At 32.8% G+C, this 26,095-nt stretch overlaps 1 protein-coding gene across 1 annotated transcript; it reads right to left on the reverse strand.

Annotated features, from left to right (window-relative positions):
- Window positions 1–24,304: 24,304 nt before the first annotated feature.
- On the reverse strand, window positions 24,305–25,479 carry LOC127869840 (cholecystokinin receptor type A-like). The gene is made up of 2 exons (XM_052412500.1): window positions 25,113–25,479; window positions 24,305–24,735 (listed from the first exon to the last, which is right to left on the reverse strand). The coding sequence occupies exons 1-2, from the start codon at window positions 25,477–25,479 to the stop codon at window positions 24,305–24,307; spliced, it is 798 nt and encodes a 265-aa protein (XP_052268460.1).
- Between the last annotated feature and the right edge of the window lie 616 nt (window positions 25,480–26,095).

A 26,095-nucleotide genomic window follows, 5' to 3' on the forward strand; every position in this document is an offset into this window, starting at 1 on the left:
CTGCATGGGTAAATTGTTCGCGCCCAGATGTGGATTACTACTGTTTGTATTTTTGCTTTGTATTCCTCGTTTATATTGGAGCTATTTTGTATCAATGTTTACATTAATAAATTAAAAGTATTTAATTACAAACTTCAAAACATGCCAATATTTGTCACAAGTCCCTTAAATATATCTACAATTTACATAGTCTTCTGTTTTCCTTTGTAGAGGTGTGTGTTATTGCTTAAGAATTTCTGCAGAAGACATAAAAGAGATGTATTCGCCCGTAAAAAACCTTGCTTTTAAAAATCGTATAAATATATCATTTTCTAAAACGCTTGATTGACCTTAAATTAAGTTTTTTTTAATAATATGTATCCATTGTTTTAAAGATCGAAGAACTAATATCGAACACTGTCGATAATTGTTCAAGGCATCCATTTAAATTATACAATTGCATCCGGATTAATACAATAACGAAACGGATTCTAATAAAGTAAGGTTTTGATGTTTTGGAACCAGGAAAATTAAAAGACAATATAACTGAATTCGTGTTTACTTCAATGGCATTTTAAGATGCGGGGATTGTGCAGTGTACTTGTACTTTGTACAGAAATGTGTTTGCTTGCAAAAACTAAACGTTTTGCCAGACGGTTGAACCATATACAAAGTCAATACAAAATATTAGTTTTTTAATGTTACCCACTCATGATCAAATATTGTGTGTATTGTTTTAATACTCATTCATAACATCAAAAGCTACTAAAATTAACACATACGATTTAAACGTTATGCATGATATTACAATCTCTGACTTTATTTTACACTACAATTCATACTTAAAATTGTTTGGTCTTCAATTCATTAAAAACCTTAATAACAGAGTTATGTAAGACATTTACCGTTGTTACAATTTTGCATGGGGGAAGTTCATAACTTCACAACACAGTATATGCACTCTACATTTTATTTGCACAATATGATACTAAATATATACACCAATGAATAAGTCTCTCATACTACTTGTATCTTTACATCTCTACGTTCAATTCAACTCTCTCCCAGCTTATCACTGCACCTGGCTTTTTATACAAATCTGCCCACCCTCCCATATTTGGATGTGTGGAAAGACACTGATAAGACCTAACATGTAATTGATATTTATTATTGCAACTGTTGAAATATTTGACAAGCAGATTTTGCCGAGCAACAAACCAGACTAGTCTTATTATGAAATGATTACCACATGGTACCCTGTTCTGATAACCAATGTCCAACATGCCCCGATGGAATCAAACAAAGCAGTCTAAATTGAGTTCATATACTAAAAATTTCAACACCGTACAACTTTATGCAGATCGACGTTATATAAGTACTGTTACAGCTAATAAAATACTTATAAACATTCAATTTGATTAAATGGTTGTAAATCTAATTGTAGTACTATAGATGTCATTGCGACTGTAATTTGGATTGTAGGGAGAACATTGTTGTTTCTATGATAACAAATGCATACACGTGTTTAGCTCGGAAACTAATAGCCATGTCGAAAGGTGTTCTCTTTTTCAAAGCAACAACACTTATTGACACATTTCTTGTTAAGCCTTTGTTAGTGCATATTTATTATAATAAAAAGCGTACACGTTATTGTCTTTATTTCGTAAGTCGTTATATTAATAAAACATCTCAGCGCACATATCTCGTGGTTTGCAAAAACTTCATACAGGTTTTCCGTGATAATCAACCAATGATGGGTATATATCAAAGGCTTTGCAATAGTCAGTTTATGGCTCATATTTCAATCACTATTTATGACATCCTGAACCTTATCCTCATGACACAAAACAGTTTTCATTGTTTTTGTTCCACAAAATGTGTTTGTAATTGGCCTATTATAAGCTTGATTTTAACCTTTTTGGATTTTGGATTGCTTTTTCTCGAAATGAGAAAACTTCAAGTTACTTTACGTAAATTGTATGCCGACAATATGATGAAACAAAATTTAAGATACCGTTCGAATAGTAGCAATTTGGTTCATGTTTAGCCTATAATTTAATCACTAACAATTTAAAATTAGCAAGTTAAATGCCTGAAAAGCAGTGAATCAATTTTGTGTTACATATGCTCCACTGTAGTACCAGAATGATATATATTGTCATATAATCAAACATCAATATCAGTTTAATTAAAAGTCCTGTCCGATCTCGCTTGTATCCTTATTTATATAATAGAAATACACTATAAGTCTGTGTCATCTTTGAGCGGCTAATTCGTTCCCGATGTGACTTAACAATATTGTAAACAAGAAATATCTTTAAAAAAGATATACGGCGTAAATAGTTTAATGAATGAGATCAAGGATAGCGAATGTCTTTTTCTGTGCAGTTCTTAGCTGCATCACACGCAGTACGGGATGTTACGGGGAGTTTTCGCGGCTTATTTTACATTATAACATATTGCTGGTCATAAACCTATAGATACAAAACAGAAAACCAAAAGAAGAATGGAAGTGAAATTTAAACATATGAGTCAACCGGCCACACGAGAACAAACCTGTTTTAGTGGTCTGTCGGGCATTGCTATTTGATTCGATTATTAACAGTATCGAGAATCATCGTGCTCATGCTTAAAGTGATATTATGGGCATTTTGCACTGTTGAATTGAGCTGAAAAGAATTAACAGGTCAAAATAGTTAGTTAAAATGTGGTTACTGATCAATTATCTGCAACTCACCTTGCTACCAGTTGTTTATAAAAATATATTTTATATTCGATATTCTTACGTGACCCACCCAGTCCTGTAAGCCGAAATGATCCGTAAAACAATATTGTGTCTTTGTGTCGTATGAACAAATCTGCACTAAAACTAAATTTAGGTTCAACTCGTAAACGCATGATCAGTTGTCAAACGAAAGTACGGTTAATATTCAAATGCATTATTTTTCTCTTTCTGGTATATTGTTTTAGTATGTTGATGCTGCATTAATTACTATAAGTGTATATGAAGTAGAAACATCAAAAATAATCAACGGTTGCGATAGACACCTATAAACTGTTACATGCTCATAATATCACTTTAGTACATAAGCAATATGGTGGAATAATTATTGTTAAATTTATTAAAAATAATATTTATAATTGTATTGTTGAAAACACATTAAGAATCTATTATTGACATACCATAATTATATTGCTGAATATCTTTTAACATATTTCTGGTCTAAAGAAAATTCCAGGTCACCTAGTTCACGGATAGCGTCTTTATTATATAACGATTATTTTACTGACCGCGAACTCCGGTGATGACCTGTATATAAACTCTGAATGTCCGCGACTTGACCCGAAACCTCGCGGGTTGAAATGCAATTCTTTAAAGTGAGGCCTCGCTTCCACTGCTCTTTATACTTTTACATGTTAATATGTTGACAGGAATATGGAAGTAAGTACTAAATATGAGAACATAGCCTTTTAAGTATAAACGCTTTTGCGCTGGTAATACTCTGAAAATAAAAGGTGTACGCACAAACTGTATTGATGTCGAGAATTGAGTGTAAAACTGTTCTATCTATTAAGCCTTTTCATTAGAGATAAAATTGTTTCATACAGTAAAACAGTGTTACAAAGACGCGGATATGTTTCCAATGTTCTGGTGGTATACTCAAATCAGCAAATGGAATAAATGAAGTGTATTCATTCGTACCTAGCCGCGGGAAATTTTATTTGAATTTTATTGGACACTTACAAAGGTCAAGTCAGGGTGAAAAGCTGGCTTATGCAGCTTACGCCGAAAAAAAACAATAATAGCATGTGAACTTGAAGTCTTGTCCAATCTGATACGTTCGTCTCCTCAACCTCTACAGTATACACCACACGGTCGAATTTTGCGATGTTAGAAAAGAGAAGACGATGTTAATCGTTGCGATTAAGCACACACATGCACATGTGAAAGGTCTAGTTAAACACCTCTTGTGTAGACTTGTAGGTTTGTGACACAATACAGTATACTTCGCGTTACGAAACATACAATACTGATGATTGCACGGAATTGCATTCACACAGTGTTTCCAATGTTCATGAATTATTATTTATAGGCTAAACAAGTATACTATCGTATGCATATGCTTTGTATCGCAGTTTCCAGAAAACGAGGACAACATAAGCAGATACGTGTAGCTGTTCGATTACTCTGGTATACGTATGCGAAATGTTTTAATACGCATTACAATTAATAATCATTTATATAAACATTAGATACACAGGCGTTGTCCTTATGTGGACAATTCAGACTATGGTTGTTGTTTTAATCGCTTCACGCTAATTGTTACACATACACTGGACTACAGTTTTTTCCAAGTATATACACTTCAAGGGGGGGGGGGGTCAATTTTGGCAATGGAAATGTTTTAATTTTCTCATTTGCCAGTATATTAATCAAAGTGCGATGCATTTTGTGTACATAACGATACGTATATCATTTTTAAAAGCATCGTGTTGTACCATCCGCAGATGTTAAACATTAAAAACGCATGGATGCTAATAGATTTTATTGATTTGAACCTCTTCAAATATACATCAGTTAAGACAAATGATTATTATACATAAGAATGGTTCATATGTCCTTCCAAATAATGATCTTATTTCGTGATATCGCTTTAAAAATGTCATGTGTAAGACAGTGTAACAGTTACATGAAAGTATTATCTAAACTATCAATCTCGTTTTCAGAATATGGAACAGAAGTGATTATGGTTGGTTATTGTGGTTAAGAATGTGTTTGAATTCAAACATATTCCATACGTAATTGCCTATATTGTTTTCTAATATGAACCTTATAATTTGTCTTCGCTAAAAAATATTTAATAAATAGAGTAACACGATACTCCCATATCGCTGATTTATATTTTAAGTTACGATTATAATTCAAAACGAGGTGGCTCGGATTATATGATAAATATATAGATATTTTAAATAAGTATTTCAATTAGATTTGCTATATGTTGCTATATGTTGCCGATTTTAGAATAAATGTTCAATACAATTATAGGACTCTAATTATTAAGCGTATTCATACAATTCCTTAGTTAATAGATAATTGCTAGTAGACTGTGTATTTTAAGATGACCATTTGTAAGGTTTCTAGTTTTTTAAACATTCAAGCTTAATATAATTTCTGCAATAGATTTTAACTATATTCCAAAGTACGTGTATAGTGTTGTATATAGTAAATGTAAACAGATTATCTAGCTTGATAGGTAAATTGCCAGACTGCATCGTTGGGGTAAATGTGGATGAACTTGACATTCGTACGTCATTTGCCATGATTTATTAATTGTAATGCACCTGTCGTAAAATGATATTCATATATAAACTTGTGTTGTTGGGCGCATGCTTCTTAACCGACTAGCATGGCGATATATGACATTCCACGTGCATAAATGCATTATTTGTGAAAAGTTGATACAATGAAGGTCTGTCTATTTGTAGCTGACTGTTATCCTCCAATTTATGCGAGTAACTTTGAAAAGTCCGCAACGCAGCAAACAATATCAGGGCAATTATCTATGGCTTGACATTTCATTAAAAACATACAGTGAGTACTTATCGTGTCCATTGCAAAGCAGATAACGTTAATAAATATACAATTCAAATCACCTATCATGTTTTTTTATTAAAAAGTGATGCTGAACGTAGATTCTCATATTTCATATGACATATCAAGACTCGTTCGTGCTAATCGCAAATATGATTATCTCTGCTGATCTTGTGTATATCCCTGATTTAAAAGTTGCGGATTCAATTTAAGCAATGCTAAACAATTAATTAAACGATTTCGTATAAGGTAATACTTACGAGTCTTCACATATTTTTTCCGTCTTCATGTTCTTTTAAGGAATGTATAGCATTGAATAAATTTCCAACGTGTTATATTTAATTGCAAGAACACTTTTTTCTGGTTAGTTATAATTTTATTTACTTTATTTTCTGTTCAAGGCTTTTTTTGCGTTGAACTGTATTTTGCAAAGACATTTATGGAGTAAATTGAAATAATTAATGTGCTTATTCAGAACGGAAAACTACTTATGTGTTGTCATAATACTGCCGGACAAAAAAATATGCACACACGTCAAGTACATGTATATGTTTCATAAAAATCAATGCATCCTATAAATTTATTACATACATTTGTATATAACATAAGTATTTTGCACACTCGCTACCGACCAATACAACATAGAATTAGAGCAGTGACGTTGGTTTGGTTTTAGACTTCCAGACAAGAAAACGTTGCTTGTTGTATTCCGATACAAAGGTAAAAAACAAACACAAAGAAAACTCTATGATTGAACACATACCTGGCAAAACATATGACTCAAACTATGATAAACAAATTCAGATAAGGAGCTAACATGTTCTACAATGTTATATATATACGCACGTAATAATTCAAAAGCTGAACTATACGCAGACCTTGTGAATAACTAACCCACAAACATATACCGATGCATTTATTATAAGCCTGCATTACACTATTGCCTGCATTAAAGCAATCTGGAGATTTCGTTGTAACTCGATGCATTAGATAACCTTCTTTTACAGACGATCCAACCGATATAGTGTTGTGCACTATTGGTTTTGAACGATAAGGCAAATGCAAATCATATGGAATGAGTCGGGATACTAGGACAGAATTTTGTCTCGGCAGAATGAAGGACGTCTTCCTCTCGTATGATTTAATTTTGCTTTTGCCAACAAGATCATATTGATGCATACTGAAGAACATTTGAATACTTACGCTATATTTGATGTGGTTTGAAAAAACAATAAAGCAAATGCCACTGGACAAGTGGATACTCGTTGAAAAGTGACAACGGTAAAAGTCCGTTTCTATAAGCGTTAACCAGTCCAACAAATTGCCCAACAAGACCGTTTTTAGCATGAACTGAGTACATTTATTATTAATGTGTGCAATTTGAAACATGGTAGTTTTTTCTAGAAACATAACAACACAATAATCGTAGAAACAGATAACTGCCAAATGAGCTATCATTTTATTAAAAACATGTGGATCTTGTGAACATACATTTTTGTTCCAACGTAAGTAATCTTGTAAAAGGCGTCCACATATATTTAGTTGCGCCGTACATTTTACAAATATAACGCCTAATTATACGATTACTATTTATTCCATACAACTAAAATAAAGCAAACCATCATTTGTTGGATATGAGATGTATTTCATATCCGAAATATGTAAAACAACATCTTGAACATAATAAAACATTCACGTGTAGACTGACAAAACTTAATTTACAACCAACAAGATTTCGTAAAATCGAGGTATTGACAAAGTTGTATTAACAATTACATAAGATGATCAATATTCCAGATCGTTTTGAACTGTTATTAGTAACACGGCTTCTTACCGACTTTGTGCGATGTGATACACGGTTAGATAAAGCAGATATAATGTATATCGTTGTGAGTTTCCTGCGAGTATGTGCTGCATAAATTAGTTGTCGATCATTATATACATAGATGGTGACGTCACTACGTTATTGTCACCTCTATACAAAGACGCATCATATTCCCCTGGTTTGGGGAATTATGCTTCCGCCAATGTAGTTCTGCGTAGAAATGAACATGCTAATAATGAAGAAAAATCGGTCTGTTTGTGTGTTTAAACGGAATAATGTTAAAAGAAATGTTATTTAATTATGTTTAAATGTGAATTTGAAGCTCTATTCAGACTCCTGGCGCGTATCAGAAGCACGATTACGTGACCTACTTTCGCTTCAACTTTTCACTCGTAAAAGAAGTGCTCCAAACAATTCCTTTCGCGTTAGTACACAGGTCAGATAGACCGGTGTGTACGCCATGGTTGTCGATGACAGTTTATTCGCAAGCCTACAGGCGTTTGATTTAGCTTTGATTTTGCGGTCGCGTGTAAACGGCCGTTTACATTTTTAATGTATGTACGTCCCAGTTTGGGCGCAATAGTGTCTGCAAATATTACATTTTACAACAAAGTGGCCGAATTCAGAGTTTAGAACGACTTGACAGACTAACATAAACAACAACTGACTTCAAAACTATGTAATGAATTCGTAATGACACGTTAACACAATTGTGTAGGTTATTGTAGAAAATATATTCCCCGTAGTTAAGATTTACACAAAAAGTAGAACACGATAATGACATAGTTTAAACAAAATCTACACAACCTTATAAAACTACCTTTGGTCAAATTTAATATTCATAGTTTGAACTGTATGTATGACAATCTTTCTTTCTCCTGTCAGCTGTAAATGAGTGTTTCAAACGAACAATGTACTGGAAAAGTATATTAAATAACTATAAAGTCAATTGCCAAAATTGAAAATGAATTTTAAGTTTTTGTTGACGTGCACTTGCGATTGAACAAGTTTATTTACCACATTGTGCCAAACAAGTTCAAATGCAATATGTGATAGCGATTGCGATCACAGACATGTTGAAGCGACCTCTCTAACTGAGTGGTACCGCCATATTATATATATTTTATATGAGACGGCAACATAAAACTAATATACTGGGTTTGTTATTTAACATTTACGTAATATACCAGAATAAAACATACGATGATGTTTGTTGAGAAAATTCTGAAATATAACGTGTTGTGACAGTACTTAATTAATGTCAATATTGTTAGAAGCTGCACATTAAGACCAAGCCTTGCATCAACGTTTACATTTGCAGAGTAGCAGCAATCTTCCTTCAAATCTGCGCGTTGTCACGAACAAAGCAATTCAAACAAGATATGCCTTATAAATATATTGGTTACACTACTTTAAAAATACACAATACAAATAAATAATGCAGTGAACAGATGTTTGCATTAATTGCAAAATAAACATACATTCTGCTGAACTGAAGTGTGCCGCTTAATGGCATCTGCTAGAACATCCAAGCTTAGCATTTTTTTCAATGCTCATCAAATCTGAGCAGCATAAAAAAGTGGTAGCCTTTCCTGGCTCTCAAGGGATAACACTGATACCGCGTTACAATAGATGTGACGTACATATATCACAGACAATCATCCCTACACACGTTGTAGTGGTTTACTTTAATAATAAAACAAACTCTGTTGCCCAAGGTAATATACTGGTAAAATACGCACCATCAGAATAGCTAATACTTATGGTAAGTAACAGGCACGAGCCAATATGTTCGTTATGTAATTAAAGCAACATTACTATTCAAAATCAACGAAAATTTCGTACAGATGTTCGTAAAATAAACTTAACCAATTAAAAATCAGTGTTCCTTATGGCAATTGCCGAAATTTCAACGTCAGATGTGTACTTGTAAAATAGATGTTTGTAGATACAAAATGCTCGTTTTTATTATTGTTTTGCATATCTATTCATACGACACATGAACACTAAAATGGTGTTCGTGTGTCGTATGAATAGATATATTCGCGGGAATTAATTAGGGCCACAAATAAATAAAAACGAGCATTTTGTATCTACAAAAATCTATGTAATCATACCACATATAGCGTTGGAATTTTGGCTATTGCTATAAGGAACACTGATTGTTAAGGTGTTAACTTTATTTAACGAAATACTTAACGAACTTTTCGTTGATTTTGAGCGTTATAAAGACTTTAATTAAAATGTAATTGAGGGTCAAACTTCGTTTTGTTTTACAGTTGGAAAGCGTGAATGTAATAAGTGTTGTGTTTTTTTTTCTTAAAAACATCCTTGTCAGAAACGTCTCGTTTTATATATATTCTAATTTGGATATATTCACGGTTTTGTGTAGATAAATGTTTGTTTCTTTTTTTTTCATTTGTGTAACATTTAGGTGTCTTATACCATAAACTGTTATTATGACGAAACTATTTTCATTGATTGTCTCAAATATGTGTGATCATGTGCTTTTGCTGATATTTGGGTCATAGAATTACAGATCAACGAGGCCATTTAATTTAGGTTTTACATTAAACTGGGACTCTGATATAGGTGCAAAGCTTGTTCCAAACACATAAAACATAATGGTAACAAACTGTTAATACAATACAGAATATGATTATCATCATATTACTGCAACTTCGTGCACATACATTTAACGCCTTTGTCAGGAAACCGGCAGCAATGTATACTTATATTATAAATAGTGTACATATTCAAAGAATGAGACAGATTCATGCAATGTAGAATTATTTCTTTTTTGCGAAAATATCATCGTGGTAAATGTGCACGCATTTCAATATCGCGGGACACTGGTTTAAATCTTCCGAAGGTTTTCATGCATTTCGCAAGATGTTTTACATTTATTGATTTTATACGAATAATTGTTGCAATCCTTGCTTGAGGTTAAAAGGAAAATTTGAGTTATTCGAGACTTGTTAGGATATGTTTCAAACAGTTAAAATTATGGTTAAAGTTTATAAACAAGTTTAATGGCTGCCATATTAACATATTAATACTCTTAAATATGTAGCTGTTTGCTATTGAATTGATTCTATACATATCTAAATAGCATGCCACAGTTTGATGCGGGGTAATGTCCTTCTGTTGTACAACGTTATCTCAAAGAACTAAACGCCGAAAAAAAACTTGCAAGAGGTACACATGTGTACTTTTTCAATTTAGTCTTATGATAAGTAGTAACAAAGTTTAAACTAGTGTTTATAACATATGTGATGCTTCTGATTTAGACATTGCTAATTAAAGGATCCTTTTTGGAATGTAATATAACATAGACCCTTTTAATTGCATATGTTGTTCCTAGTGTTTTGCTGTAAGAGACCTATTAATATGTACATTATTTAAACATAAGTGCACTTCCAATACGTCATAAATTATTTAAGTAAGAGCCCTAACCATCAGTGTATCAACGGTTGCGTTCATGTAGGTTTGGGATAAAGGATTCTTTTAACAAACTGCTGAAGTGCCTTTTATAGTTATTTAAACTATTAACTTTCTTCCACCTCTAAATACCTTGTCTACCCATGCTTGGTAAACAGTTTTGAAAAAAGGTACACACTATATTAGTTTACTAACAGCTTTGATTTAATTCGATTTTTTGATTTCGAAGCACTAAAACAACTAAAACGACACTCACGCATACATATAAGAAAATGAATGCAGGCCGATGCTAACACGTTAATTTGGGTTAAATGACTTTGCCATGAGCCAAATAATTTTTAAAACGACCGAGGGATGCTCTCAATTAAAAGCAAATATTTCCATGATACCTGTTATATACAGCCATCAATTTTGGGTAACATAGATGAACTGGTAGCAATTGCTACAAATCAAACTGCCATATCACTCAAACTTTGTATCACTATCTCATGTCACTGCATATGTTCAATTTTATCACTTCACTTCAACATGATACTTAATGAGTAGTATAAAACAGTTTTCTACAAATATTAGGAAGATTGTTTTATAATTAATGGGTAACTCATTTTACATTTGTCGTTCACAGAGTACAGTAGAGTTGATTTGTGCGATTTAGATACTTTAAATGTCTATTAGTTTAAGACAAAGATAGTTTTACGAAACTATATATGATAAACACGTTAGCAATAAAATCCTAGCTGGTCTTTGTCGTAACTGTTTTGGTTGTACTCGGCGTTGTGGATATAGTGTCCTCATATTGGCTAGGATGTCAAGGGTTCTAACCCCACTATGGGATAGGTCTTGGGATCTTTCACAGAGAAACCAAGTTATGTTTGTTAGTACCAGGAAACAGACTCGAAAACGTATAATAAGCCATGGCTTTTGATGAAATCGAGCAAAAACAGCATTTCTAAACTACAACTTATTTGATTTGTTCAAAACTATTTCGAACGATACGTACTGCAATAAAGAGAGCTATTATATTATCTTAATTATACAGTATGTGTAACGATACAAATAAGTGTTACGTCTATGCATGTACTAGTTGTACATATAAATGACATAAAGTGTTTAAATGTTGTTACAAATGACAGTACCTTATCCCATACACGGGGTGTATGCCACTACAGACGATGAACGCAATCAGAATGAGGGGAGTAGTTTTGATATTCTTCTTGATATAAATTCTTGATAACATATATATTGTATATTGCAACTCATTTTTGATGTCTAAAATAATTTAACACTGTCAGACTTTCTTTGTAGTGATTGTTCGTCATAATACAATTTTTGAGACCGTGTAGGTGAATAGGTTAATAATTAAACGTTTAGCTCATTAAGGCCTTACTATTTAACGGATGTGTCCTACATATGGCGTTGGAATTATTCAAATTAAAATACAATTTCTGATATATTCTTATGCTTAGTGAGTATTGACATAATTTTTAAAAAAAGTTAGTTTTAATAGTGTTCCAGGACAAAATTAGCATCTGGTAATTAAGTTCGACGAAGAATGATAACCGAAATATGAAATTCAGCCAAACGTCAGTGAAGACAGATCCGTTAAAAGCAAATAAAGCCGTTACCAAACATGGCACTACGAACACATCAACATGTTACATAATTAATGTATGAACATGTAAACAGATATGGTGTTCTTTTATTACCGTCAATGACGTCAAAGCTAAGTTAATGTTTGCGTTCAGTGTGTTGATATTGTCTAATTGTATAAAAGTGTGTTATGTCTGTCTCATTTTGACTTTAATTGAGAGTATGTTCTAAAAATGAGTGCTGATTTTTGTTTAATCAAAAGTGAACACTCTTAAACGTTAATTTTTATTTAAATCCAGATGTTTAAGTTGTTCACTTATACTATCATGATATTGCTGATCATTTGATATTGAAGTCATGCAGAACAACGAACGAAATCGGAACGTTATGCCCCAACGGCGGTAAGGTAAATAATTGAGCGATATGATGCGAGTATTCTTAGTTTAATTAATTGTATTAATACTTGAACGCTGACTTGTGGTTACTTCTCTAGGGATTGCCACATTACAGTACTATTTGCTTTATGGCAGATGAATGCAAAATTCGTAAGTGATCATTGCTGTTTTTTACTTCATAGTGATTTTAAAATATAATTTCATTCCAATAATGTGCTTTAAAGTCGTCTTTATGATTGAGGCTGGGTTAAATTAAATTTAAACTTAAATTAATTTTTTTGTTTATCAAGTGTAGATGGACTTCAAAAGTTTGTAAAATTTCCCAAACATAAAGTCCTTCCATCATCTAATTGTTTCTGGGTTTTACACTGCATCCAAACCACATTTCTCCTCAATTATCTATCCATCACAGTTTTGTTAATGTTTCTTTTATTGCTTTACTGGATATCTCTTTCATATAACAAGGGCGTCCGACAGAACCGGTGTTTTTCTTCATTTGATATCTAAAGGGGTTGAAAAGTCATAGGTGTATTCATACAGATTATTAGTGCAACATTCATTATTATATAAAAATTAACGGAATCGAACAATTTACGCTTATCAACAGCCAAAATCATCAACTAGGTTTGGTATACTGGAATTTACATTTTCTTACAGGAAACATTTTTGTAAGTATGATAAACTTGATAATGAACAGGATAGAATACACCATATTACACATATATAGGGCTAATGGTTATTAGCATACAAAGGTAATAAGGAATTCATATGGATATTCCTGTATACAATGTTATATGTGATGAGTATTTCTCTATGAGAATATAGTAGTGCCGTGAAGTTCAACCTAAACCATTTTCGATAAAATAATTAAAACACGTGGTGCGTTAATTTAAACAGGGTGAAATTGACAGCGTCATTAGGCAGCACAAATACGATAAACGAGAGTGCAAATAGTTCAACAGACGATGGAATGCGGAGTTAGGAAACACGCCTCTTAGCACGAAAAGAAAGTGTGCTTTATATTTAGTTGATGGAAATATATGCAGTAATGGAATAGTCTTAGACGTAAAATAACATAAAGGCCATTCTTTTTATTTTATTTTCATTAAATTTAAATGTGAATGCTAGTTTTGCAACATGTTCCGTAGTCTTACCTTGATGTGTGTATGTGAATATTAACCTTTCCTATCATTAAATGCATTGCAGTTTAGCAACGAACAAAATGCCAAAAAGTGCGATTAGGGAAGGGCTGCCGTCTAGCAAATCTTTTTTTTTTTACTTATTACACTGATTTAACAGTGTCTGTATTATTTGCTGTTTCTATGTGCGTAAAGATGTAAATAACTTTGCCAACAAAAACATATACACTTATAAAATTAAAAAACAATAGGTCAAATGATCATATTAAAAATGTCATAGACGAGCAGACTTAATGTAGGATTTTGACGGCTCATAAACTCCCTTGAATTTAACAAATTGCAGCGTAATGTGTTAGTATAATATACACAAATGCATATAGAAAGAAACATTATCAGAATATGATGCTAAAACGTAACTTTATTTCAAATACCTTTACTTCTATTAGATATTATTGACGTGTTAATACTCAAATTTCAGTGACATACTTGATGTTGTTGAAACCAATAAGTGTTGCATAAGACAACATGCTGATACTATTATATAGCAAACGCTGTAGAAGATATACTTTCCATTGTATCACATACCCTAGTCGAACGAACATTGAGTGCATGCGTGTTACATGTATATACAATGCATGCGTAATTTTAGTGTTGGTCTGTAAACGATCATACAAGCATGACAGTTTTGTTAATATAAATACATATCAAGCCATGAAAACGAAGCCATGTGTATTGTGATCGAGCATACGCATTAATTTATCTTTGGACGTAAACATTCAACTTTGCTATTTATCTTAATTTGGGAACAGCTTTTGCAGTGCGTGACAACGCCATGATCATGGATTCGGCTTACTTTGGAATAAAGGATGACCTAAGAAAAAATCGATTAGAATAACACATTAGTCCAGGAATTTATATTATAGTTATGTTTACAGGACGAATTTGTCTTTCATTTAAGGCATGTGACCAATTGTTTGAAATAACTAAAAAAAATGTTATAACGATTGAACTTAAACATAATTTAAGCGTGCTTAAAAGCGTCCAACGCATGTTTTACATCAACCAACATAATCATGCATCCGCTTTATAGACAATTAGCGTATGCCTTTTCAGTTAGATACGCTTGCATGTAAAATATTTATATTAAAAGAAATAAACATGTTCTGAAATGTAAAAATATAACCGCTTATTAGTTAGTTATGTAATATATTTGAATGTTTTTTTTCGTTAATTAATTGTACAAATATGCAGAGGAAAGTATTATTTATTTACACATGATACGATTAATTCAGCATAATGTATCAAACAAAGTAGGCTATGGTCAAGACCTGAATCATATCACAATCATATCTTTGTTTGTTTAACGTGATTTATTATTTACATACTTGTGAACATATATTTATTCAATTGAAAAACGTATCAATAGTATATATCTTAACATGCTATGGCTGTTTTATTTATTTGATCATTTACAACCATATACAATCACACACTGGTATTATGACGGTAATAGCGTCGTTACAAGCTATGCAACACACTACAGAGGAAGAAATTAGTATTTCCATGCAATATTGAACTTAAGTTGATGTTTTATTTTTGGATTTGTGTGATCTGTTTTCATAGTGATAACAATCGGTTTCCTTCGTTAGCGAACATTATATGTGGCTCACGTAATATTACGCGTTAAAAATTGGATATTATACAATAATTGATTCATCGACCTCGTAAGCTATCAACGGAAAGCCGTTATTAATATGTCATATTAGTATTGATTTTTAACCAAATTATGACCATGCAACTAAGATTTTAAGATTGCTTAGATGAAAATAAAGATTTAATACATAATTCCCTTAGCAATGACTCAAGAAGGAAAAAACAAATTGGAGGAAAATAGTTTTTTTCAAATATGCGCATATCGGTATTAAGCTTGTGATTTCAAATGCCAGTTCATGAGTTTATTTTTAAATGCATTTCAAAATATCGAATAAAGGTGTTTGTGCATGTTTGACATGTATATCGATGACAAATAGCATAATGTACAGTGGTTAAGTTTGTTTTGTACTTGAATCCTAGGTCAAATATGAGTGTGCGTATATTCGATAATTGACATACCGTTTTGTATCGTGTGATGCTCATGATGCCATCACACAAGTCGCGTCTGTATAAAAACTTGGACAAAGTGAATAAAACTCATAGATAACTTTCAGGTATAAACAAATATATAAATATATTTGTCCCTACCTGATCATGTTAATATATATATGTAATATAGGAAGGATTGAAACGCTGGCGTTAGTGGCTAAAAGGTACCATGTGATATTGAAATTGAATAGCACACTGTACATTCTGGTGAAGATGTTTCGTTTAACACTGCGTAATCGTATACATAGAGAATACTAGGTTAGCGTTGAATACAGAGAGGTTTATGTTGCGAGGCTTAGAACGCCCGGAGCGCGAGCCTTGGCGAGCGCTTTCGGTGTTCGAGCCGAGCAACATAAACTTCTCTGTATTCAACGCTAATCCTAGTATTCTATTTATCCCATTTGATTTTTTTTTCAACGTGACATGTAACATAATTAGATCTAATAACCTTAACAATAAGTTTAATTTAGTCTTAAAAGCGCTTAAAATCTAACGAATGTAACCATGCGTAGTGATATAAATGTATTTGTTCTGGTACGCAAAATAGTCTTTAAAAATTCACACACAAACTGTTAAACAAGTAAAAATATCACCATATGCCTCGATTCAATTTTACGCAGTATGCGAATTGTAACATATTACGACCGCGAAAAGAAGATTTTACTTTACTATAATTCATTTTATTTCCGAAAGAAAATGATCAAAATCCAATATGGCGGCGATTGCTCTTGACACAATGATGTCGATGTCAACATACATGTACACCATCGACGACCTTGACATTTTCGACGAGTAAACAGACAATTGGAGCGACTGACACTTTATTTGACTTAATATACAGGGCAATACGTTTTTCCAACTTCTGAGGACGAATTGAAGGAAGCGCATAGCGTGTTTTTTATACGTGTATACTGTTATGTGTATGCCGTGTGAGATCCGATTCATCAATGGCGCCCATGTTAAAATCATTTCCCCGAGAACAGGGAACGACAAAAGTACAAACAAGAACCAAAACACGTTCGAACTAGTATCTTACTTTTAATTATCCTTTAAAATCCATCTAATAATCCATTTAACTCAATAATTGACGATTTTGCATCTAGGGTCTTTAATAATTATTTTAGCATAGTTAAATAAAGACCCTTATGCTATCTTATCACTTTTTCAAATGAGTTTACGAACTCGATAAACTTTCTTCTTCGCCACACGCTACGTCATGTACTCTATGTACATTACTGCTGTTAAAATGAACCGGAGCAGTTTATCAAATAATAGCCGTCGGTAAACTCGGTTGCATTTGCAGACTTCTGCATACAAACATAATTATGATTAAACGTGCACACTGTTTTATTTGTCTATGGTAAATGCCCTTATTGTACAGGAAAATAATTTAATATGAAAATACACAAAGAATGGAACACATTCCATTACACAACAGACAAATGAGTGGATAATACCCGTGTACAAAATGGCGCGTTCCGAATTCCAGTGTGGTGCTATTTATACCATCTTATACTTTACACAGCTCTATGCCTAACGTGAATTAAATCGGAAAGAAAATAGAGCTATTGCAGATTATTTATTAATTGTGCGATATTTGTATGGCTTGTTGTACATTCTTAAATGTCAAAAGTATATGCATGGATTATAAACAATGCACATTACACGAAATAAGGAAAATGTGATAAATGGACAATTCAAATATGTCGATATACAGTACATGTACATGTGAAATAAGTCGCGTTTATAATAAATCGTCAAAAAAATTTTGGGAAAATGACGCAATAAGTATCAGCTGATTCTTTATACGGATGGCGAAAAAGTATGTCATATGACTAGATTTAAAGGTTGAAGGTCGTATAATTTTGAAGCTAAAGTTTTCTCGACTTTATTTCTTATGAAAAATCATTCAGTGGTAAAGCAAAAAGTAGTCCGTGCACGCGACAGATAAATCCCACAAGGTTGAATACAGGCTAGTATATTTCATAAGGTGTTATACCGTCAATGTCGCGTTGAAAATGGGATAAAATAGTTTATTCCCATCCTTGTCATTAACTCTAGTCGATGAGATGGACTCAACGTACATTGGGGGAGTTTTTAGCATAGGTGCAACGCACCTATGCTTAAGGTATAAGCTACATTTCGAAAACCCACATCGATCGGTTGACCATTATGAAGCCTTACCTGATCAAAAATCAGACGAAATATCTATTTAATTAAGTATATGGTAATTCTTACAATTTTTTTTTGGAAACGTTTTTCTAACGTTTTCTTCCAAGAATATTGCTGACACCGTTTTTAGGGAATTTTTATAAGAACGTTTTACGTGAAAAAACCTTCTAAGAAACTTTAACAAATTTCGTTCGTAAAACAATTCTGTTCTTGTTGATAGTAACCTCACACCTTATTTCTATTTCCTGTGTTTACTGTTCCGGTAGAGGTCAAATGTTTTCATAACTGAATTCATAAGGCCCTGGTTTAAGGATATGTAACATTTAATCGGTTAATTATAAATAGAAATTAAAACATATTATCAGCAGGAAGTGGGGCATAAAGCACTTTTATTCTTTGAAAATGTGTAAGAAATGGCGGAGTACGATGAATGTTTTCTGATTTATGACATGGATTCTGACCTGCCTTTCTATGGATTTGATGAAGTAGAGTTTGAAAGTAATAGAGATGTGTAAATTGAAGTTAAAATGATTTACTTTGAGCCAGAAATTAACGTTACGAGTAGAGCTAACGGTTTAAATGTGGCGTCGGATTTTATGGATTCGCGCGAATTCTGGACGAGTGTTGTGTCTGTAAAATATTAAATGGAAAGCTGTAAATGTATCAAGTCGGAAAGAAAACGGATGTTGCATAATGGTATGCGTGAAATAATGTAATTCTCCGTATTTATTTTCATGTCATTTTGTAACCATTCACATTCGTCACTATTTGGAATTCCCGTTTCTAAAAATAATACATTTTGCTAGCAACAACAAGGGGGGCGACTCGTGATGTCAGCAATCGTTAAGGTTACACTATACTAAATAATCGAGTCATGAAGGGCTGTACTCTCTAAACAAATCATCATATTTTCCTCGAAGGCATGTTATACACTTTAGACGGTTGTTCTGGTTTTATCGTTTGGAGATATCGATAGGGTAAGCATAGGTGTCCACTACTAAATCCCTGAAATAGGATAAAGTTGGAGATTAAAGTAAAAAATGGCACTGCAAAAGGTTACAATCCACTAGAAAACGGCCGAAAAAAAGGCGCAAAAACAGTTGATTTTGATTTGAGTCGAATTCTTTTTGGTTTGAACATGACATATCTTTTTTATTGCTTAAATCGATTCAGCTAAAAATGCCCGTCAAGAAAAGGTATGGTTATGGGGTTCTCTATGTGCAAAATGTTGTATTTATTTTCGCTCAAAGTTGTCACTTTTACATCGAAACATATAAGGAAACTATTTAGTATATTTTGACCTAAACATTTACTTCAGCAGCAACTTCCCTGTATCTTGCAACTATGCTTTCAGCGACAACGGCGCTCTCGTTTATATTTGGATTCAAGATGACGATTTGGTCGGTATATAACATTATTCAAAAACGTATTTTGGTCAAGATATAATATGGTGAAAATGAAGAGTTTTTTTTTAAAAGATTACTTTGCATAAATAAATTAGTTAAATCGAAATATTATTACAGCTTTATTGTTTATAAAGCATGATTAAATATGGATTTTCAAAAAGAGATACCAGAATGAAACAAAGAAAAATAGCATGGAAGTTTACTTACATAATTTCCTTTCTAATCCATCTTAAAGCTTACTGGTTCCTTAAAACCATTTTATAACATACTAATCTTGTTATGTGGGTATCAACTAAAAGAGGGAACATGTTGATGTTATTAATTAATTCAGAACAATGCGTATGCTGAACATTTTGAACAAGTTAACGGGATGACATTAAGACACATGTTTACGCCCAAAATGTTCAGACCTCAGCAAACTTGATCAACATGTCAGTCTGCATTTCATATAGATGAATGTCTGTCGTGACGAACGCCAATTTATATTCATGGTTTTTGTCCGCCAGACAAACAGAACGCGATAGGTTGTTATATTACAGTGCCCTTATCTGCATTACGTCTGTATTATACATTGTAATTTGTAAGCTTATATTAAAATAGTGATTGTCAATGATAAGGTTGCCCCATTGGTGCAAAAAGGTACAATGTGTTATTCAATTTTTATGTCACATGGTACCTTTTTTCCCCAATGGGGCAAGATGAGACAAACACATGTACGATGCTTAATGATTTAGATTGCATAGTGTGTTGATTGCATTGCTTAAATAAAAGTTAAAAAAAAAAATAAAAAAATATAGGCACCTGTTACCAAGCATCACAAGTTTATATTATTTTATAATATTGCCTCAAACAACAAACTACAACTACTACGACTACTAATACTACTACTACTTCTTCTACTTCTACTACTACTCCTACTACTTCTACTTCTGTTTCTACTACTACTACTACTACTACTACTACTACTACTACTTCTACTTCTACTACTACTACTACTACTACTTCTGATACTACTACTACTACTACTACTGCGACTACTACTACTATTACTACTTCTACTACTACTACTACTACTAGTTCTACTACTATTACTAGTACAACGTCTACTACTTCTTCTACTACTACAACTACTACTACTACTACTACTACTACTACTACTACTACTACTACTACTACTACTACTACTACTACTACTACTACTACTACTACTACAACTTCTTCTACCTACTACTACTACTACTACTACTACTACTACTACTACTACTACTTACTACTACTACTACTACTACGACTACTTCTACTACTTCTAACTACTACTACTACTTCTACTACTACTACTACTACTTCTACTACTACTACTACTACTACTACTACTACTACTACTACTACTACTACTACTACTACTACTACTTGTACTACTACTACTACTACTACTACTACTACTACTACTACTACTACTACTACTACTACTACTACTACTACTACTACTACTACTACTTCTACTACTACTACTACTTCTACTACTACTACTACTTCTACTTCTACTACTACTACTACTACTACTACTAGTACCTCTACTACTATAACTTCTTCACCTACTGCACAGTGTCCAACATACGCTGTTTGGAGATTCTGATAGGATGTGTCGGAATTATTGTTGAAGGCGTCATCCCAAGTTGTTAAAAAGCCGCGCAGAATGCAGGGCGACTTAACCGATGAAACAGATAGCATTTGCGATTTAATACCTTTAATATAGAAATCAATCCTCACCTTTGGTACAGGAGTATAAATAACCATTTCGAGTGTACATAAAATATAACCTAATTGCGTCACAACTCAAAATCTGTACGACAATAAAAGTTTAAGTTAATACAATTACCATTTAATTACTCATATGTGATTTGTAAAAAGAACATTTTATTTTCAAGAATCCTGTGGACAAAAATTATAAAAACATGTTTTCAAAAATACTGATTCGTTTTGTTTTATTCTTCCGAATGTATAGCAGTTCCAGAAAAGCTCTCATGTAATCGAGAGAATTAGTTTAAGTTGTCGTTTGTTTTTTATAAGGCGTTGGCTAGGAAATGCCAAAAATGGTTAGCATTGTAATGTCGCGATCAAATTATGATAACAAGAAAGCGTACACAATATTAAATAAATAATGTCCCGCACGACTCTCGGATCATATGTAAAGGACATTAAGACACGGCGACAATATAGTATTAAAGGAAATGTGTATAACTTGTTTAAACATTAGAACCTAAACAGAAACAATTCAAAATACACGATTATCATTGTGTATGTTTAGGAATCTGTGTTCGATATTTTACTGCAAATTGCACGCGCATCTCATCATTTTGCTTAATTGGGTTGTATTACATATCTGTCATATGTGTTTGTTTGAATTTATCGGAAGAAATTGTCTTTTTCTCTGTGAACATATCTTATATTGATATATGTTTACGAATATAAGTGTGTGTGTAGTATTTTATTAAGAGCAGTGAGTGCTTCAGTAAACAGACGACAACGCAACGTTACGTACGATGGCAGAATTGTGACAGTTGCAGTATCACATAATGCAAATGCATGTACAACGCCATGTGTCTCTATTCAATCTATGTTAAAAGACACAGCTGCAACAACTTATGCATTCGTTTTAACAAACGCACACTATTTGAAAGTCATTTATTTCATTTTTTCGTCATAAATAACAATATCTGGTCACAGCTTGAAAGCTATAACATAAATGCGGAACAAAATTGTATCATACACTATAGATCATATATATAGGATCTGGCACGAGTTGTCATATCATACCATATTTTATCAAACGAGTTCAGGAATTGTGTTAGTAAGCCAGCCTTTGACGAGCTTACTAACGAATTTCCTGGACGAGTTAAATAAAACATGGTATGAAATGACAACGAGTGTCAGATCTTTTTTATTTCAAGCTTTTAAATTAGCGAATTAAATAAATATTTTCGCAAACCGAATGATAAATCCCGAAAGTTCTTTACATTTCGTGACGTCAATTTACGTTGCAACGTCATTTAAGCATACTGACAAAATGAGATTGGTCAATCAAACGATAACTATGCAAATGAAAACGCTTAAAAAGTATATTACACATGTGTAAGATAAACATATTCGTAATGGTTATATGACATGGGAAACAGGGTATGACATGTGATAAAATTTAATTCAAACTTGTTAAATCTATTTGGAGTCATATTTTTAAACATAGTTGCGCTTAAACTTATAAAATGCGTAATAGGATGAGTCATTGGGAATACATATGTTAAGTTGAATAGGTTTACAATGGACTTAAATTGGTACTAACAAGTCCAAGTGTAACATATCAACATAAAACAGTATATCAGCACAGTATTGAATTAGTCGTCTTACGCAGTTTATGTCAGACATACCAACTGTATCATTGAAAATTATTTCATGCATACCCATACAACTTTTCTTAGGTAATATTTAACATTGAGATTGTACTCGTACGATACATGGTAATATGCAAATATACACATATGATTATAAGCAGACACAGTATCACTTAAAGATTTTGATATCTAATAAAGTAAGTAGGCCGCCGGTAAGTTCAAGTGATCATACCTATAAGAAGTAAATGTATGCCTTTGATATTGGTTTTGGTAATAACGGTAACTTTGTTATTGTTCTTGGAAAAAAAGGGAATCATTAAGTTACACTTAAAGAACACTACATTACATACAAATGTTAGTTTTAATTACAGTCAGTGTGTTTGGTTTGTTTTAAAAGTAGATGAGGTAGAGGTACGCTTTCAAAACGTCAACAACAAAGCATTTGATGAATATAAAGGTATAACAAAAATGTCATTAAGCATTGAACATTGAATATCAATTTACAGTTTATGTCTGCAGGTGCAATAACCGGTTATTCGAGCATGTTGTGAGTGTGCAATTTAACCGGTCGGTTTCGCTGTTTGGTTTTGTTGTTGAAACATTAGGACTTTTACTAGTGTGTTTGATTATATATTGATTGTTTGAATCTCGACTTAAACTATATTGTAATTTATCTTGTACACCAAATTTCTTTTAGGATACGCCGGATTATAAATAAAACAATTAAACAAAGTCTTTAAAACGGCAGGAAAAATGTTGCCATTGAACCACAAATCACTTTTACCAAAATTCGGTGTTTGTAAAATATATTTATGCTCTTTAATTATTGTATCTCGACATAAACAAACATGATTATTTATTTGTAGATGTAAAATAATTTTGCACTGTTATCAAACATCGCAAAGCAGACCAAGCGTGTTTATAAAGTCTTCAATAGATTTTGTTGACAATTTTGCATTTACACTCAAAACATAAGAACACGCCCACCAAAGAGAAGATGAAATCAGTTGTACCTCTCCATAAAGTAGAACACTAAGTGCATTTGTCAAAAAATTAAAAAACTGATATTTCTTGCAAAATTAGTTGTAGAGCATATTCTTTCTACAGCACGATACTGGTTTTTAACATTTGTTTATGAAAAGGGAGAGCACATACGCAATTATTGTATTTGGCCTTAAACTTTAAACAATTCAACAATAATTGGGGGTAATCACGTGATTCATTAATCCAAGTTCACACCTCCGCTGTGTCTATGCTTCCACTCGCGGTCGATTTCATTTTGAAGGATGATCGCAAAAAGCCCCCACCTCTCCTCAAGAAGTTAACGCACAATATACTATCAAACCCCCTTCGAAATCCACGGCTAAGAATGCAATAGCAGATTGGATTCACTGCTGAGTTTGATAAACCGAGCAACATAACAAACGGATACACATTTGTAAGAATGCCATTCTCAGCACCGATGCTTAAATTTGCATCAATCCAAAAGTATACAATATAATATGGGAGCCAACAAAGTCCAAATATCACTACTATGCAAATAAGCATCTTCACAGTTCTTCGCCGTTGCTTCAAAATTATGTTGTTACTTTTCTTTTGACTACCATTGCCCTCCATCAAAATCGAATTTCCAATCCAAAGAGTGTGACCAATCACCGAATATCCTATTGACATCATGGTTAGTGGCAAACAATAATGCACAAATATAAACCCGTTGAAAACATGTTTGTCAGTTAGTGAACCCCAACTTTCTTGGCAAGTGACACTATCGAACAGTTCATATATGGTTATGGTTTTAACAGAGTTAACAATAAGCAGAGGACACATAGAGCCGAAAGACAGAAGCCATATTACAATAATCATGAACTTAACATTGTGTTTCGAGAATATTATCTTCGCTCGTAATGGCTTATAAATTGCGAAGCACCTACTGACACAAATAAACAAAAGCGACAAAACGCTAACAGCTACCGCCGTGCCTTGGCAAAATGGCGTTAATTACACAATACTTGACCATAAATCCATTTCTTGTACACCGTACTTCCAAGAGTGACAGGTATGCAAACCAATATAACCAATATGTCACCAACCGTGAGGTTCAAAAGAAAGTAGTTCGTTAGCGTGCGCAGACTTTTGAACTTTATGATCGCGACGATAACAAATATATTGCCAAGGAGACCGACGATGAAGATGGCGCTATAGAGTACGATAAGAATGATGTTCACCACGCCAAGGTCAATGTAAATATCTAGTTCAATATTCGCAAAAAGTAGATCGACGTCGGCAAGGCTATACACATCCGCATTTCGTCCGGATTCATTGCCGTACATCAAACTGATATCCATATAGTTTGGTGTTGGAACCTTCACTTGATGTTCAAGTTGATGTTCAATATGCGTTATATTCATTTTGTTGTCTAGCTATCATTCAGTCCTTGCAACATGCTTTTAACTTTTTTTCAAAGTCATTATATCAGTTTTATAGAATCTTTCAAACATCTGGAATGTAATTATTACTGCAAATGCATTACAGTTTTTCAAATTTTTAGAGTATAATTTTATGTTTTCATATTCGATTGACCAACTCTGATCACATGTTACGGACTGTTATATCATTGTCAATATCACTATGAATGACGTTTTTATATTAAAACTGTCGTCTTTTTGTAAACAGAAAACGGTAAAATAAATTGGTGTGTTCACCACGAACGCGCCAGTGCACATGCATACGTCCTGTTACAATAAAGCTTTACGTCAAAAAGCCGTGTTTAATTATCCACGTCCGATATGTCCAATTTAAAATCTGTATACCAGGAATAACTCGTTATTGATCAACCAAACCACTAATTGACACGTTTAAGTTATTTTATTGAATAATTTATAATCTTCGATTGGCACTGTTTGATGTTTTAATTATATTTTTTAAGATTACAACGCGTACGTAAAGTTTCCAAATGTGTGAGTAATTTTCATGTTTTCAAGTCGATATAAAGAGTTTATAGTTTGTATGTTGTACACTATGTTT

The sequence above is a fragment of the Dreissena polymorpha genome, chromosome 2 (assembly GCF_020536995.1).
Source record: "Dreissena polymorpha isolate Duluth1 chromosome 2, UMN_Dpol_1.0, whole genome shotgun sequence".
In the NCBI taxonomy this organism is placed as follows: domain Eukaryota; kingdom Metazoa; phylum Mollusca; class Bivalvia; order Myida; family Dreissenidae; genus Dreissena; species Dreissena polymorpha.

Coding starts and splice junctions, on each gene's coding strand:
- LOC127869840 (XM_052412500.1), bottom strand. CDS start 25,479: ATGAATATAACGCATATTGAACATCAACTTGAACATCAAGTGAAGGTT. Junction 24,736..25,112: donor CATACCTGTCACTCTTGGAA/GTACGGTGTACA, acceptor TGATGTCAATAG/GATATTCGGTGATTGGTCAC.